The sequence below is a fragment of the Numida meleagris genome, chromosome 4 (genome assembly GCF_002078875.1).
Source record: "Numida meleagris isolate 19003 breed g44 Domestic line chromosome 4, NumMel1.0, whole genome shotgun sequence".
In the NCBI taxonomy this organism is placed as follows: Eukaryota; Metazoa; Chordata; class Aves; order Galliformes; family Numididae; genus Numida; species Numida meleagris.
The window spans coordinates 73226027-73242467 of record NC_034412.1 but is presented as its reverse complement, the minus strand read 5'-3'; the positions used below and the strand labels follow the sequence as shown (position 1 = coordinate 73242467).

Sequence of the window (16441 nt, the reverse complement as noted above, 5' to 3'; positions counted from 1 at the left end):
CCAACTGCACTTCAAAGGCAGAAAGTGCTTCAGAATTAAGAAGTCAGCAGGATTTGCTGAGATGCTGTTACCAGAATCTAACTGAGGTTGCTAGACCATATTCTTTAAAGAAATATTCACTTTAGAGAGCAAGTTCGTCCAAAACTGTTTACCTTTCACCTAATTCTCTGTGCTTCTCAATCCACTTTTCAAAGTCTAGCTTTTCCCCCAGAGTTTGGAATGGGATAAAAGGCAAGACAGAAGGTAACAAATTTCAGTCTGAACCAGAAAATAAAATGTTACGTTCAGCAACAACAGTTAACTTTGGCACCTTTTTACTCCTTTGTAGTTGAAATAAATTGAAATAAGATTAATGCCAATCAACTCCATCCTAACCTTAACAGTAGCACTTTCCTCTCTCACAACTCTGAGAAGAAAGGCAAAATTAATTCAAGAGGAATTATTTTCCTTTCCAAACTCTTCTAAAATTTATTTCACTATACACAGACTATCACATTTAATCCTCTCTCCGTTTACTGTAAACTGTAATTTTTTCAAAAGAGTCCACGCGGTAGGTCTTTTGCATTATGTCTGGAGAGAGGAGAAGTCAGGGCAAAAAATACAACATCAGTACATTGAAACACATCTTTTGCAGGGCACAATGCTATTTTACATCTATTACTGACTATGTTAATCCTAATTATAATAATTCTGTAAGTATGAAAAACTTCATTTCTTAACATGCTTGTTGTTATAACACTTCAGCTGTCCTCACAAACTCGAGTAACTAAACTACATGTATACAGTGAACAGTAATCAGGCACAAAGTGCAATAATTATGCTCTCTGTCCTTCAACTAATTGGAGACATTACCATGACTAATAAATCCCTCAGCATGAGCAACTAATGACTGAATAAGCCTTTTCAACATCACACAGTGTGATCATCTTCAGACATTAATATCATAGGTCTTTGTTCTACTTTAAATATGAGGAAAACCAATCACATGAGCTTTAAGTTGCAATTAACATTTGTCAGGTTATATAATGAACTGAAAAAAAACCATGCAGATATATTTAGTGTTACTACTGCCATTTGTATCATGCATATCAAAGTATTATACATAGAACTGCATGTATACCAGAAACGGTGTATTCAATTTCATTTTCTTCTCCTAGGCTCCTGTTCTCATACATTACACACAAAGGTCCCCAGTTCTCCAGGTAGAGTTGATCTATGTGGAACCCATAGGCTTCTGGAGAAGCACTAGAGACTGGACAGAAAACCTTAGTTATCTCCATTGACTTTTCACACTTGTGCACAAGCAATATCAAGCTCTCAGGGGCCATGAGGTTTAAACAGTATTGCATAGTATCTTTGTCTATTTGGAGATAAAGTGTTCCTTCTTTACAGAGAATACTGTCTCTGGTGAGCACTTAAAGTAAATATAAATGCATACTTTATTTCATACATAGATGTGCATATACAGTGTTTCAGATAAATTCTATACTGAAAGAGCTGAAAGGAACATGTCATTTTCCATTTTGCCTTACACACATCAATGAAACCCACAAGAATAGTTGTGTTAGCCCATTTGGCTGAGGAACTTCTCCAACAGCAGTCAAAAGCAAGTGCTTCGTGAATTTTACCTATACAAGGTCAGTGACTGTGACGCTTCTCTGGCGTACTCACTCAGGTCCAAAAAAATCCACAATCTGATCTCTTATCCGAATAAAATCAGCATAATCCTATGCTACTCCAGAAGCACTATTAACTTTCTCTGCTGTGAGTAAGTTAAGGAACTCACTGCCTTGCATAGGGCATCTCACATATCTGACTTCCTAAGATAGGCTAAAAGAACAGATATCAAAACTGAAGACAAAAGTGAAAGCTCCTTTTAATGAGCAGAAGTTGGAATATTTGCATTTCTAGAAGACCAGTCTCAGTTCTGCTCTTCTGTCCAACGAATGAACTGGTTCAGCAGCTAAGGACACAAGCAGAGCCTTAACAAAGGGTAGAAGAGGATAAGAGGAGGAAATCAGCACTTCACATGCCACAGCCAAGTAACAAAAGGCTGACACTAGGTATGGTGAGCAGGACTTGAGAGAGAAAGCACCACAGATGGGTCTGCTCCTAGCACATGCCTGCCCAGCTTTCGAAAGCTTGCATAATGACAGAGCACAGCAGAAATGGGAAGATCATGTCTTGGCCACCTTCACAAGAATAAGATCCACAAGAGAAAGTTTAAAAAACTGAAAGACTCCACAATCAATAACTACACTCTGCTTCTTTTTATACATAAGGTCCTAGTAGTCCATACGCTTTTGTCATGTTATACACAAGAATCAGCTAATTAATCATAAAACATGCCTAAAAACAGCTGTCATTCACTAGCTGTGCTTCCCAGCATATTACTTTTACGACCTTCACAACTTTACAATTCAATTTTTGTTTTTCCAGTATTCATTTAAAAATTCCTCAAACTGCAACCATGGGAAAATACATTGTTAGTAAAAACACCACTTCAGAAGTTTGTCAAAATACAGCATTTAGCCAGACAATATTTTATAAGCCAGTCCAGACAGATAAGTTTTCCAAGGAAGGCTTCCAACAGGTCAGACATCTAACCAGACATAATCGTGCTCCATAACACCAAGTATGATATGGTTGCGCTAAGGATGTGTATTTCATACAACCATCAATGAGGATTAGGAGTCAGAGGATCCAGCAAAATACCACACATGAAAAATACCTGAAGCATTTCTGAAAAACAAGACATGGGAACTCTCAAGATTTATTTTCAAAACTCGATGACTGGCTTCACACTTATCTGCTTTAGGAAATTTCAGTGGAAGTGAACTCTATTATCCATTTCTTTATCTTCTTCTTCACTGGTATGCTTTATTCATTGCAGAAAATTTCTGGAAAAATACTATAGCTGCAAACAAAGAAATGCAGCTATTTAAAACATGTTTCCAGGAAGTGTTACTAGCTCTTTCCAGTGCTGTGGAATAGAGCTGACATATTCCTTCATCTTTATTCTTCCTAAACTTGTTCGACAACAATTTGACAAAAACCATCTCTTTTCTCCCCATCCATTTCATCTCAGACCCTTTTATCAATTTATTCTCTCTTCTACTCCTTTTCGCTTTGCTTTGCCAGTCTGGCATCTTCTTTTGCATGTTAACATACCTTTCTTTATCCCACTGAAGTATCTGTATTATTTATTCCCCACATATATATTTTTTTCAGTGTATCTACCACATACCATCGGTTTGATTCTTCCTCTGTATATACCAACTCTCTTACACACTTTTCCTTCCCTCATCTCATATTTCTCAGACTTGTTGTATTAGGCGCTGGCAGGGACTCAAGATGTAATGGGATATAGGCCCTCCCCATGCTGTAACGGGCAAGGACGAACTGCCCTTGGAAAGACGGTAAACAACTTGGAGGAACTTATTTGAGGGAAAACACAGGTCCACCAGGGCCTCAAGGACTGACTCGATTTCTTGAACCAAAAGGCCCCTCTGGTCCTCCTGAGAAGGATGGATAAGCACAACCAACAGCAAGTTGCTCAGCAAGCATCCAGCAATCCCGCCCACTAATCAGGAGAGGTCACGCTGACTCAGTATCTCGTACGCAGCACGTGACATAAAGAATGATTGGACAAGGATACGTGACTAAACCATGGATTGGTAGAATGACGCGTGTACAGATGTTATCAGTATTAACAAAGGTGTACTTAAAGGCTCTTACGAGCCCAATAAACGCCATTTGCTGCATCCTCATATTGGTGTCTGTGTTGCAATGGCCCTACCGAGGGTAGATTGCTAGCCCCCAGCGGAAAGCACCTTGGGAACAAGGGAACAACACAGACTATTCATTGTTTTCTGTCCTGTTTCTGCTTTGCTCACTCCTTTCTGAGTTTTTATTGAATAAATGAATCTGGACATTAAATCGGCAAAAAAAAAAAAAAATCAGAAATTTTGAAAATTTAAAAAAAAAAATCTTAGATTCCTACCATAGAGAAAGAAGCAATCCATTTTTAGGATAAACAGTATCAAATAGGTAAAGTTTTGTTAAAAAAAAAAGTTAAAATCACAGTCCTAACATAATAAAAGATGGTGTCTCATCTATTCATTCCCTGTAATGAGAAATGCTTCTCCCAAATCTGAATGTTGAGACTATCAGACTTGAGCATCTTAATGCATATCACAAGTATCAGATAATCAAGCTCTTCCAAGTCATTACAGATTTGAATTTGTAATTTTTGAATTATATCTCTGAAAGACATGAAACTTTTCTCTCACACTCAATAAGTTTAGTACAATTGATTTTAGTCACAGCAAGACCGTCACTTAAAAGCATTATCACATTTCTTATAAAATGATCTTCAAATTATCTGTGATACTAATGCAACAGAAACAAACAAGAACAATTCAACCAGACTTAACTCTGATCACTTAATAAAGGCACAGTCTGACTGCAAATAACATTTATATAAACATGAATTTTTGACATTCATAACAACAGGTATTATTAAAGATACTTTACAGAACATTTTTTTTGAGACCAACACAGATTTCTCTCCTCCCATGTCAACTTTCATTAAATGCTCTGTAATATTTGAAATGACACTTGTCAAATTTGTTCTTATTAGTTCAAATAGCTTCAAAGATCTCCAAGAAATTATCATCTGGAATCAAAGCATCACAGTGATTCTTTAGCTCAGTATTGTATGAGAGGACTGATGGATAATTTTTGCTTGAAAGTTCATCCACATCTTGATGTGCTCAACCTGGTATAACTGCCACAATTCCTATCAAGTCACAGTCCAAAAATCAACTGAAAATGTTCTTCACATCTGCCTATCTGCACAGCACAGTCCAGTTGGGTCTTTGATAATTAAAGCAACAGAGATCCCATAGCCTCAATGGACAACCTGTTCCACTGCTTAGCTATCCTCACAGTGATTATTTTTTCCTTTATACCTTATTGGGACTTTCCTTGTTACAATTCATCATCGTCGTTCCTCATTCTCCTTCCACGCAGCACTGTGAAGAGACTACCTATGTCTTCTCTGTCACCTCCTTATAAATGCTGGGGGCTGCTGTTGGGTCCCCTCAAGGCTGTCTCCAGGCTGGACAAGGCCCAGTCTCACGGCCCACCCTCACAAGTCAAGGTCTCCAGCCTGACCATCTTGGTGGCCCCTCTGCTGAGTTCTCCAATTTAGATCCAAAACCGGGTGCAGTATCTACACAAGAGCTGAGCAGAGGGGGCCACTCCTGAGTGTGTGTCTGTTCACATAGCCCTGACCTGCTCTACTGGCAAAGAACCCTGCTGTCCAACACAGCCTTTATCTGACAGAGCTGCTCCCCAGCCTGTCCAGCTGCCAGGGGTCTTTCTGCACAACTTAACATTCAGCCTTGATGAAATTCATAATGTTCCTCACAGCCTTACCAGGTCCCTCTGAATGCCAGCCTTGCCCTCAAACATATAAACTTGGAATAAGCAGTCTCACAATAGGTTAAAGAATTGAAATTGTCTTCAGCAAAGACCATGCTAGCATTAACACTCCAGAGCGGTCCTTTTTCTGCCCCAGGTAAGTGCGAAAAAAGAACACACTTCTCACTTGTCCTGTTTCTTCACACCAATTACTCAGTGTTCTGATTACAAACTTGCAGAATGTGTCATGCATTTTGTTTTGGCTAATAAAGCTTGGTAACTTATTGATTGTAACACCCACATACACAGTGAAAGTACTCCTCCTATTCTCAGAAAATCATTACTACAATATCTTAAGGCAGTTCTTTGTCTAAAGAAGTACTTGAAAGTGCCCATTATCTTCAGTAAGTTGGCACTTATTTAGTACAAACATTTCTAAATCTAGTTGAAAAGTTAACAGAGCCCTTATGCTATCTCCACTTTAATCTTAGAGATCAAGGGTATTTTGCCTTTGTAAAATTTTTAGACAAATATAGATTGATCTTCCTCTACCAGATGTCTTCTAAAGAGAGCTTTCCCACCATTGTATATAACAGAAAATAAAAATTACCAGGAAGATAAAGTAGGTCTTAAGAAAATCTGTTGAGTCTTGGCTGAAACTGAAGACTAAATGAACTAAAAGACTTTGGGAGGTTTATTTCAGATGGATTTTAATGAAACCTAGCAAGGTAGATTGGTAAATCATACCTTCTCTATTGGTCTTCTCTTCTTTGTGAGTTTTGGCCAGACCATACAAACAAGTACTTAAAATATAAACAGCCATATTCTGCTGCTCAGTCAGATCAAATAATGGGGAAGAAATTGAGATTCAGAGAACAGAAGAAAAAAGGATAACCATAGCAAATTATAAAGCCTTAGTAGATATAACTGAATGGAGACAAATGGTACTAAGTACTAAATAAAGTACAAAACATCCCCAAACTACTAAGGAAAGACAAGATGGTGACTAGGCATCACGCTTTTGAATAACTGAAAAATACTAAGCATAGTAGTAACAGATCTCCTAGGAGTGTCAAAATAGGGTCACCGCACAAACACACATAAATCCACGTGCCACATGCCACAGCTCAGTTCAAGAGACTGCAGTTTTTTATCTGGTAGGTTAAGTGCTTTGATTAAAGAAACATTTTCAAGAATAGATCTAGACCTAAACCAAACCTAATATAAACGAACACTGAGAAACAGAACTTCCAAAAAAAGGCATTTTTCCTAATTCAGTTACATCCTATGTACACTACAGAATTCTTCAAATTGCAAAGTCTACTATGTTAGATTTTAACTTCAAAATGTCACCTACATCACAAGAAATGAAATAAATAAATAAATAAATAACTCTTTCTTTTGAGGTATTTTCAAGTATTTCAGCTGCAGGTATTTCTACATACTCGTGAACATTTTTTTTTTAACAGAATTCACTGTATATTTCCTACAAAATCTTCAGGTAACTGAGAATCTACTACAATGATAACAAAACACAAACAAATCAAGCTTATTCTAAATGCTTCCAAGTTCTGGCACACATCTGAGCAGGTACCAGACTAAGAAATACATATAGACTGAAGGAGTAACAGAAACAGAGACTTACATTGAACGGCATACCATAATTGCAGCGTATAGATGAATCTGGCTTAATATAGAAAAAGTCAAACAACTACAATAACCAGATAATTACAACATATCTCTAAGAGAAATGCTGTTAATAGGATCTACTAAAATTTTAGCGTAATTGCTGTTAGGCAACTGTGGACTACTCTGAACATCAATGGAATTAATGAATAATCACACAAACAGGTAAATATACTCAGTGAGGGCTAATGCAAGTTCCTAAACTATGTAATAAAAAGCTTGCTGTCTCTCTGCAATAAAATTTTTCTCCACTGTACTATATTGTGTATATATTTTACAAGAGAAGAGTCCCACTTCTTGTCAGATGGTAAATAAAATTTATGGCTGTCAGAGTAGCTCCCTACAGGATGCAATCTGCAAGCCACTGGATGGATGATCTTCTTTGAAAAAGCAAAATGCTAGGATATGCCTCCACAGCTCACTTGCAGCGGGTCTGACACAATATGGTACATATTCAAAGACTGCATGCTAGTGAGGTCAAATACCTTTCTCCCTCAAGGAAAACTTTGGGGCTAGTTTATTTTTAAAAACATCTACATAATTTATTCTAGCATGTAAACGTGACATTGTGCAATGAAAAAAAAAATTATCAGTGACAGAGTTAGCAACGTAAATTAATACTTAATATACAACTTTTCCTAATATAAATTTCATCCAGCTGATCTTTGTTCTGAATGACAAATTGGACTATGATATTAAATTATTAATAATAAGACTTAATGCCTCATGGTACACTGCCTTAAATAGGAAGAAAACCATATTAAATGGATTAATCATCAGCAACTCTATAAAACCTTGAATAATTTAATCCAGGGGGAATGTATCTCACATTACCTCAGATCCTTCCTATGTACAATTTCCGTCTATCCTCTTGAAAACAAGAAAAATGACTGCATATAATTTAGAAATCCAGAAAGATTCATACCCTACCACAGATGAGGAAAAGATCAAGGCAGAAAGCAAAAGGAATACCAAGGTACACTGGGGCAGTACTGGAGCTAATCCCAGGATATATTATCTCAGGAGTATTAAGAAGTAGGGAAGTAATATTCTGTGTGTATATACCATTAGTGAGGCTAATATTTGTATAATCTGCCCATTTTTGAGGTCTGCTCTTCAAAGAAAAATTGCAAAGGGTTTACAAAATGGCTAAACGAATAATTCAATATTTGCTGAAGAATTTTAAGTAGCTCAGTTTACTTATCTGAGAGAAAAGTGTAAGCTGCTGTCAAGTTGCTTCTTAAACTATGTATGCCAAGGAAGTACTTCCAGCAGTAAACTGTAGCTTGGGTAAATCCCATTCAATGGAAAATTCCATTCTGTTCTGAATATCTCTGACTGCAACACATTTATACAAAACTTTTGTTTTGGACTAGATCATTCATCCCAAAAGAACTGACAGGCATGTAACTACACCACAGTTTCCCATCGCTGGGAGGTGAGGAAGTTTCTCCAAGCAGGGGAATAACCTATGAGATGCCATGAAAGACTGTGCTAAATACAGGACATGGGATGCTTTCTAACAAAAAAAAAAAAAAAAAAAAAAAAAAAAGAAGGAGATTCCTTTTAGAATTTTCAGGATGAGTTTGAGGTTCTCTGAGGGTTCTCTTCAAGGCAAAAGTTGACCAAGGCACACTGGACAAGAACAAGCTTTTACAGCTGTTTTTTTCTGATGAAAAGCAGCTTGTGCAGACCACTCCCCCATTCCTAAATAGCAACTGCAGCCATAGATCTGCACTATGAGGTTGCCATACAGAACCAGAGGCACGAGCAAGGTCATAGACTTCCTCGGAAATGGACCAAAACACATGGGATCCAGTGACTGGGACAGCTGTAGCACATGGCATAGGGGAAAAAAAAAAAAAAAAAAAGGCTTTTGCAGCTAGCAGAGGAAGGCAGAAAATACAGTGGCTGGAAACTAGAAAAAATTCAGATTAGAAACACTGCAAAATATTTTGGACTCCTCATCAGATCTATATGCACGGACATAGAAAAGTTATACTGAAGCAACAAAGTTGATGCAGAAGCCAGGTGAAGTTTTGCAGCTTAGTTTATTCTGATGTTGGACCAGATTATCACAGCAGATCCTATAGATTTAAACATCCATCAATGGAAGAGTATTTCAGAAAGTACATCTTTTCGTCTTTGCCATATCACTGACATTCCCCTCTTCTTCAAAGTAAATTCGTTTCTGACCAACTCCTGATGACCTTTCTAGTCTTCAGTCAGCTCTATCACAACAACATCTCCAGTGTTGTTGCATGATTTAACATTTTAAGTTTAAAAATGCAGAACTGGGCTTTTACATAGGCCAGCAGGCCACTGAACACACCACACTATTTCCAGTCTTATTAATAAAAGCATTCACATGAGTAAAACTGAAAAAATCAGGACTTTCATGTCACCTCCAGATTAATTCAATTGCATCCAAGTTACTCTTCCTTACAAATTATTACAGTTAAGTGAAGTTGTTAAGAAATAAAACTTAATGTCACTGTCATCCACCACCATTTGAAATGCTCCTGTCAGTATCTTGCCATTTATAACTGTAATTTATCTCTGTCACTCTTTACCAAATACGTTATGATATTATTATTTTATCCAAGTGCATGCTCAATTCAGTATGCTGTGCAAGAAAGGACTATGTTGGTAATCAAAAAAGCCAAGGCACTATTCTCTCATAAATGTTACTAAAAAAACTGGTTCTTTTCTTATCTTGGGAGATGTTCAACTTTTTTTCCCCATATGTTCAAAATACACAACCTCTTCAGTATATATTATGACAGGACATACCAGGGCAACTCACTTCATCAAAGAGTATATGCCAGGAGACTCCGTTCTCTCCGTTTAAGTAGTCCTGCCTACTGACCATAGAAACTAGGCACTGTATTCAACCCAGATTATTACAGTTGCTCTACAGCTTCAAAGAAAAAACACAGGTCCTTCTACCTCTTGTAACTCACTGTGGTCAGACTCATGTATCGGCAAAAAAGCTGACCGAAGTAAATGAGTGCCCATCTATAATATTTTCTACTGAACTTAGAAAGGCTTAACTTGGCAGCAAGGATGTTCTTATCTAAAAACACAATTTTTAACAAACAGGAAGTTAAAAGCAACTCAAAATGTCATTTAATTTACAATGAGAACTTTTTTCTGATTGCTGTAGTTTGAAGATTTCCTTTAAATCCATTACAAGAAAAGAAAATGATGCACAAAATTAGTAATTCTTGGTATTTCACTGTTTCTGCTTAGGAAACTAATAAACTGTTAATAAATTGTATTTTAAACAACTGACTGCACCAAGTAACAAGTTCTTCATGAACAAAGAGTAAGGATAATAATGAATAAACATCACATGTGTTCAAATGAAATACTAAATCACTATTATCAAGCATTAAGAAAACAGTGTTGTTATGACAGCTTTAACTCTGATCCAGAAATTTACCCAAGAAGAAAACGTAAGCTGTATTACGCGTAAGTCACTCTGGAAGTAATGCCTTCTATTCATTTCCATGGAAACTACAACAGATACAAAGAGTACAATAACGTTGTTTGATAGAGAAAATTTTTTAACACTGTCACCACCATTAGCTACGTATTTTCACCAGCAATGAACAAGAGCCTGTATGTCACACTTGTAAATATCTGCATGGCCATCCAGAACAGGGCTTGTCTTCCACATCACTGTCACCACTGCTGAAACGCACCACTCACCGCCTCACTGCACTCACTGTTTGGTCTCCACACATGTTCAGCAAGTCCTGATGAATGTCAACGGGTGCCATTCTCTCCACGTGGAGGAATTCAGTGACACACTTTTGCTTCATATGCATTTCCAAGTCAGATGCCATTTTGTCAGACTGCCCCTCTGCTGCATTATGTCACACAGCAACAAAATGTAACAGAATATTGGCAGGAAGGTTCAACCTCTAACTGCCATACCACCAATATCCACCTCTGACATCGTGAGCCAACATAATAAAATAGGAGGTATTACTTTCAGAGCAGCCCTCACATAAGTATTTTCCTAAGAGATGTCAGGAAGTGGAAAATAAAATGTTAGGTGACATTTGCCCCTGCTGCCAATCAGATTGTGATGAAATATTTCTAACTGTTTTTTAGAACATCCAGGTAAAAAAAATCTGAAGAGAAGATATGGGAAAATTAAGTAAAGCTGACAATATGCTCTTATGAAAGCCGACCAATACATACCATTTGAATAGTAAAGGCATTTGGAGGATACCCTCATTAATATACTCTAACTTTTGGTTAGCCCTGAATTGGTCAGGCAGTTGGACTTGAAATTTGAAGGTCCCTTCCAACTGAGCTATTCCATTCTATTCTGTAGAAATTAGAAGAAATGGTGCAGTGTATCTGTACCTGTATACTACGAACTAAGGAATATTAATTATATTGTCAGGTCTCATGGTCTCCCCATGAATTATCCATTTATTTGAGTTCAGTAAGAATAATGGGCGTGCTGAACGTGTAAGACTGCAGTGACTGGGGGGAAATATTCTTTTCCCAAGCATATCCACTGGAAAGGCTTACAGCCCTAATTCTGCTACAGAAGAGATGTAGCTACTGAAGACATCTCCCTGCAACGTTCTGGCTCCCAAGGCCTGGTCTGTTTGTAGTGTGTGTACAGAACCACAGGAAAACAACTGCTTCATGGGACAGAATTCAACTGCTGCAAATTCCTTCAGTGAAGGAAGTTAGGTCTAATGAGACGCTATGGTTTTGGGGGCAATACGCTAAAAGGGATAAACTCCTGGTTGATATCAACTTCTGATTTCATCGCTTAGACCTTAGCTTCACATGTTGTATCTCAAGCAACTTTTACCCAAGCTCATGACAAAATATTTGTGCATGTTAATGGGGGTTTGGAACCAAGCAGTCTATGAGGTCCCTTCCAATCCAGACCATTCTGTGAAATGTACGTGAAAACTTCTGCAATTTGCAACATTTTCAAAGTATGTCTTGAAAGATGGGTTGGTTCCCTTAGGATGTTTTTTTTTTGTTTGTTTGTTTGTTTTTTTGGAGAACCAGCTAGAATTGGCGCAGCCCAGCCTATTCTTGAGAGAGATGTTGCTTCTATATGTGTTTGTTTGAACTTCAAGGAAAAGCTCTATCTCAAACTACAGAAAGGAATCCAAAGAGGAACAGTGTTTCCATCCTACTTTGTGGGAGGCTGCTAAAGGGCAGCGAAGCTCCTGAGTTCTCTGCAAATGCCCAGAGTTGTAATGCAACACACATCAGAGAACCAGGATCTGAAAAGCATGTCCATTTGCGGCCACTTAAAATAATAACAACAGATATCTCTCAATAGCCACCATTTTCCTATGTAGCCTCTGAATGAAAGGCAAGGCTGAAAAGCATTCATTCAGATATATGCATATTTATACTAAAGGTTACATTTTATCTGAGATGCTTGAAGCACAAAATAAAATGATGTGTAAGTCATCTCTTTTTCTCACTGAAAACTTCTCATCAACTTCTTTATAACTGCTACTATTAATGAGATGTATACATAACAATCTACACCTAGTCCCGTAATCACAACTACTTTGACAAACCAAAAGAAAAAGTAACTTTTTTTTTTTTAGCTAGTTCTCCTCCCTGTAACCAAGACTTTGAACTGATCAATTAGCATGCAGATTCTTTTCTCTCAAACCACTTGATAATTTATTTCATACCTGAGGTACAATATGTTCATTAAGAAGCATTCTGAAATGCACAGCTGCACTGGTATCATTTCCATCAATGCTTTTGAAAAATATTTCCATAATATGACAGGGTTTTAAAAGATAGAATAAGAAAAGTGTAATCATTGGTGTCTCTAACTGGGATAACACAGCAGCCTTCTGGAGATGCGCTGAGATCAACATACTTCACAGAGATTGATACAAGATCAGTCACTTTGAGGAAGGGGGTCTACATTCTAATAGACTTGTGGAAAAAAAAGTGTTTATAGTTTTATTTTTTGCCACATCTGCTTTAGCCTCTTGGAATGATAATTTGGTCTTCCTTCAAAAAGACTGAGTGACAGCTGAATACTCAACACTGCCGTGTGATTGTTATGAGTATAACCTGTGGAATGATGCACATTATCTCTGAATTATTAATGGAGTTGAACAATCAGATCACTCTCATGGGCACTAATAACACATTTATACAACAGCACCCAACTGTTATGCCTTCAGCACTTCAATTTAGCAACTTCCCCCCCTCCTCAAAAGCGACCGTCTCCAACTTCACGGAGCCGGGCACGCGTGGGCCCGATCCCGCTGCTGGGGCCGTGCACGACCGGGGCCGGCAGCCCCCGACCACGCGCTGCCCTCTCGCTCGTCCGCAGCCGCTGCTCACAGCTCCGCAGCGCGGAGCCGGAGCCTCCGAGGGAACGCGGGCGCACGGCGACGGGGGCAGCTTGTTGCGCGGGGAGAGCGGTGTGAAACTCTCCCCGCAAACAAGTGGGATGCGGCAGAAGTTTTACTTTGACGTTTTCCTCTTCTCCCGCAGCCTATCGGAGTACCTTCTTAATTATTGTTATTTCCATTATTGTGCTTTATTTATCATTTTCGCAGCATGCCCCCTCCTCCCTCCCCAAGGCACCCCCAGCCGGCGCCCCGCACTCACCCGCTCCCCAAGCGCACGGTGAGCAGCAACAGCAGCAGCCGAGCCCCGCGACAGCGGCTCCAGAGGGATCCAGGCACTCCCCACGCGTCCATGAGCGTGCGGGCGCTCTCCCGTCCCTGACTTTGTTCCGGAGAGGCTGGGGAACGGCGACCCTGCCGATTCCACCGCCCCCCCCCCAAGCGCCACACGGCGGGGGAAGGGGGGGGGGGGGGGGAGGGGAAAAATAAATAAATAAATAAAACACCCAAACAGGTAGGAACCTACTCTACAAGGACGGAGCAACTCGCCCAATAGGCTCATCAGGTTGCTCCATAAATTATCCTAAAAACTGCCGGGCGAATCAGTCCCTAGCAGAGGTGGAGCCTGCCTTACTAGAAGGGAAACATGCTTGGGGAAAAGGGTGGCATTGATTTGCTATTTTCTCCAAAGAGGGAAATAAAACTGATTTTTAGGATATATAAATGTGGAATATATAAAATATAAAATGTGTATTTAAAGCCACATACTTATATTTAGCCGCCTTCTTCCGTACTCAGAGGACGGGAGCGTTGCGAGAGGCAACCTCGGCCCCGCCGCCGGGAAGAGAGCCCCGGGGGGTGACGTGCGCGGAGCCCAGCGGGAACTGCGCGGCCCTACAGATCTGGGGGGAGGGCGGCAGCAACCTCGGGGATGGGGGATCCTCTGGTCCCAGCTCGTCCCCAGGGGCCGTCCCCACCCACTGCCGCCCCACTGGATGGATGCTGGCCGCTCACTCGGCGCGTAAGGGTGAGTGCGGAATCTGCGCGCAGCCGGGGAAAGGAGAGCTGCGCAAGCCTGGAGGCTGCTGGTAGCTCTGCGCGGCCGCGGAGCGCCCCGGGGGAGGGGGGAAGCGGAGGATGCGCGGAAAACGCAAAACGCCCCCTTTTCCCCCCCTTATTTTTTTTTTCCCCTATTTCCCTCTATTTTATTTCTCTTTTCTTCTTTTTCTCCCTCTCCTCATTGCTCCTTTCTCCTCCCTGTTTTGGGAGACCCGAGGGGAAAAGTAGTCGAATTATAATTCTGAACCCTGCAAATCCGCACGATGGTGAGGCAGCAGAAACTGCGGCCGTTCCTCACCCGCAGAAGCCTCCGGCGGCAGAGACGGGTGGTTACGTCTCTTCGGGACCAGCGCGTAAATAACGTGTATTTCTTCGCATGGCTTTGGGGCAGGCGGCCCCTGCGTCTCTCCCCCAAACTCTTCCCTGGCCCCGGAGGTGTCCCAGCACTCAGCTCTCTATGGGGCACGCGTGGAGCAATCAGCTCTACTGGAGGAAGAACCTGTTTTATTGTCATAATTATCCTTTAAGGCAAAAATGCAGCTGAATCGCCATGTAAATAATCCCCCATTCAGTGATTATTCTGATGGAAGGTAGTGTTTTGGGTTGGGTTCCTCTCCTCGGTGCAACATCATCCCTTTATTGTTTTAGGCATACAGTTTACAGCTGCTCTAATGGTTAACGAAATTCACCACACTTCAGAGAGCTGCAGTACATTAAGTGAAAATTCAACGACTTGAAAATTAACAGCCAGTCCTGGGGGTGCTGGTAGAAGGTAAAAGCACACATTACCGCATGACCCGAGGTCTCTTTATTGGTGAATTAACGCAGCATCCTGGAGTGATAGCAGAGGCTTGAGCTCAGAGAACATGCATTCGTTGCAGTGAGGGAAGAAGCAACCCTACTAGAGCTGGTGACAGCGGCTCTGCGTTCTCCCCCAGCAATGAGTAATCCCAGCTCCACTCCACTCCCTCTCTCTGCAAAGTCCTTCTGCCCTATATACAGCCGTGGCTTTTAGGTTTGTTGTGGATTGATCCTTCAAATCAGCTGTGCTTCACAAAACAGCCAATGAATTCTCCCTCTGCCTTTGATTCCAAAGTTTATGGAGGCATTTCAACTCTTACCCCTCAACAGAATTTAATCTCGTCATTAATATGTTGTATAATTAACATGACTACTTACAAAGTTTGACTTAAGAAGTAATTCTACTAGTACCTTGGAAGAAGAAAACTTCTTTCTACATGAGCAGTTTGGAACAAAGATTTAAAGATATTCAGTTTCCCTTGTGTATAGGTTCAGCAGCTTGCTAGCACTGAAGGAATAGATAGAAGATCACAGCTACAACAGCGTGTAGCTTGAATAGTGTAAAAAAAGACAAAAAAATCATTAGATTTCTGGGATTAGAATGCTAAAGAGAATAAAAGTGCCATTAAAAATAGTTTGAAATAAAATCAGCACCAACGAGATTTCTCAAGTGATGGAAGAACAAGGATGTAGAGACAATATAGAACACCCTGGTTTCAGATAGTCCCAAATCTGAATTTTCCTGTTATTTTAATGTAAACAATAGAAGTCTATCTTTCCTGAAATTAAAGGAAAAGAATATTTTCTGTAAGTAAAATACTGGCTGAAAAAATGAGTTCAAACACTTTGAAGCTTAAGCTCAAAATAATAGTAATAATGAAATGAATCTTAAACTTTTAGAAGAAAACCTGAGAATAAAGAAAAAATCTTCTTGGATATTCTGGATTTCTGTGGAACAAGAAAAAAAACAGTAAAGGAAAATGGGAGAGGGGATATTGAAGGAAAGCTAGGAAGTTACCTTTACCCAAATGAGTGTCAAAAGGAGATGCTGATACAGGATAATAAACTAAAGGATAATGAGTTATCTAGACCTC

General features: G+C 39.8%; 1 protein-coding gene across 2 annotated transcripts in view; it reads right to left on the bottom strand.

Moving 5' to 3' along the window:
• The window catches only part of GABRG1 (gamma-aminobutyric acid type A receptor gamma1 subunit), a 52059-nt gene extending 38124 nt beyond the window's left edge, over nucleotides 1-13935 (bottom strand). For both annotated transcript variants that reach the window (XM_021396728.1, XM_021396729.1), the window contains exon 1: nucleotides 13750-13935. In XM_021396728.1, the coding sequence (XP_021252403.1) occupies nucleotides 13750-13841 (92 nt within the window). In that variant the 5' untranslated portion in view covers nucleotides 13842-13935. The remainder of the gene's footprint in view (nucleotides 1-13749) is intronic.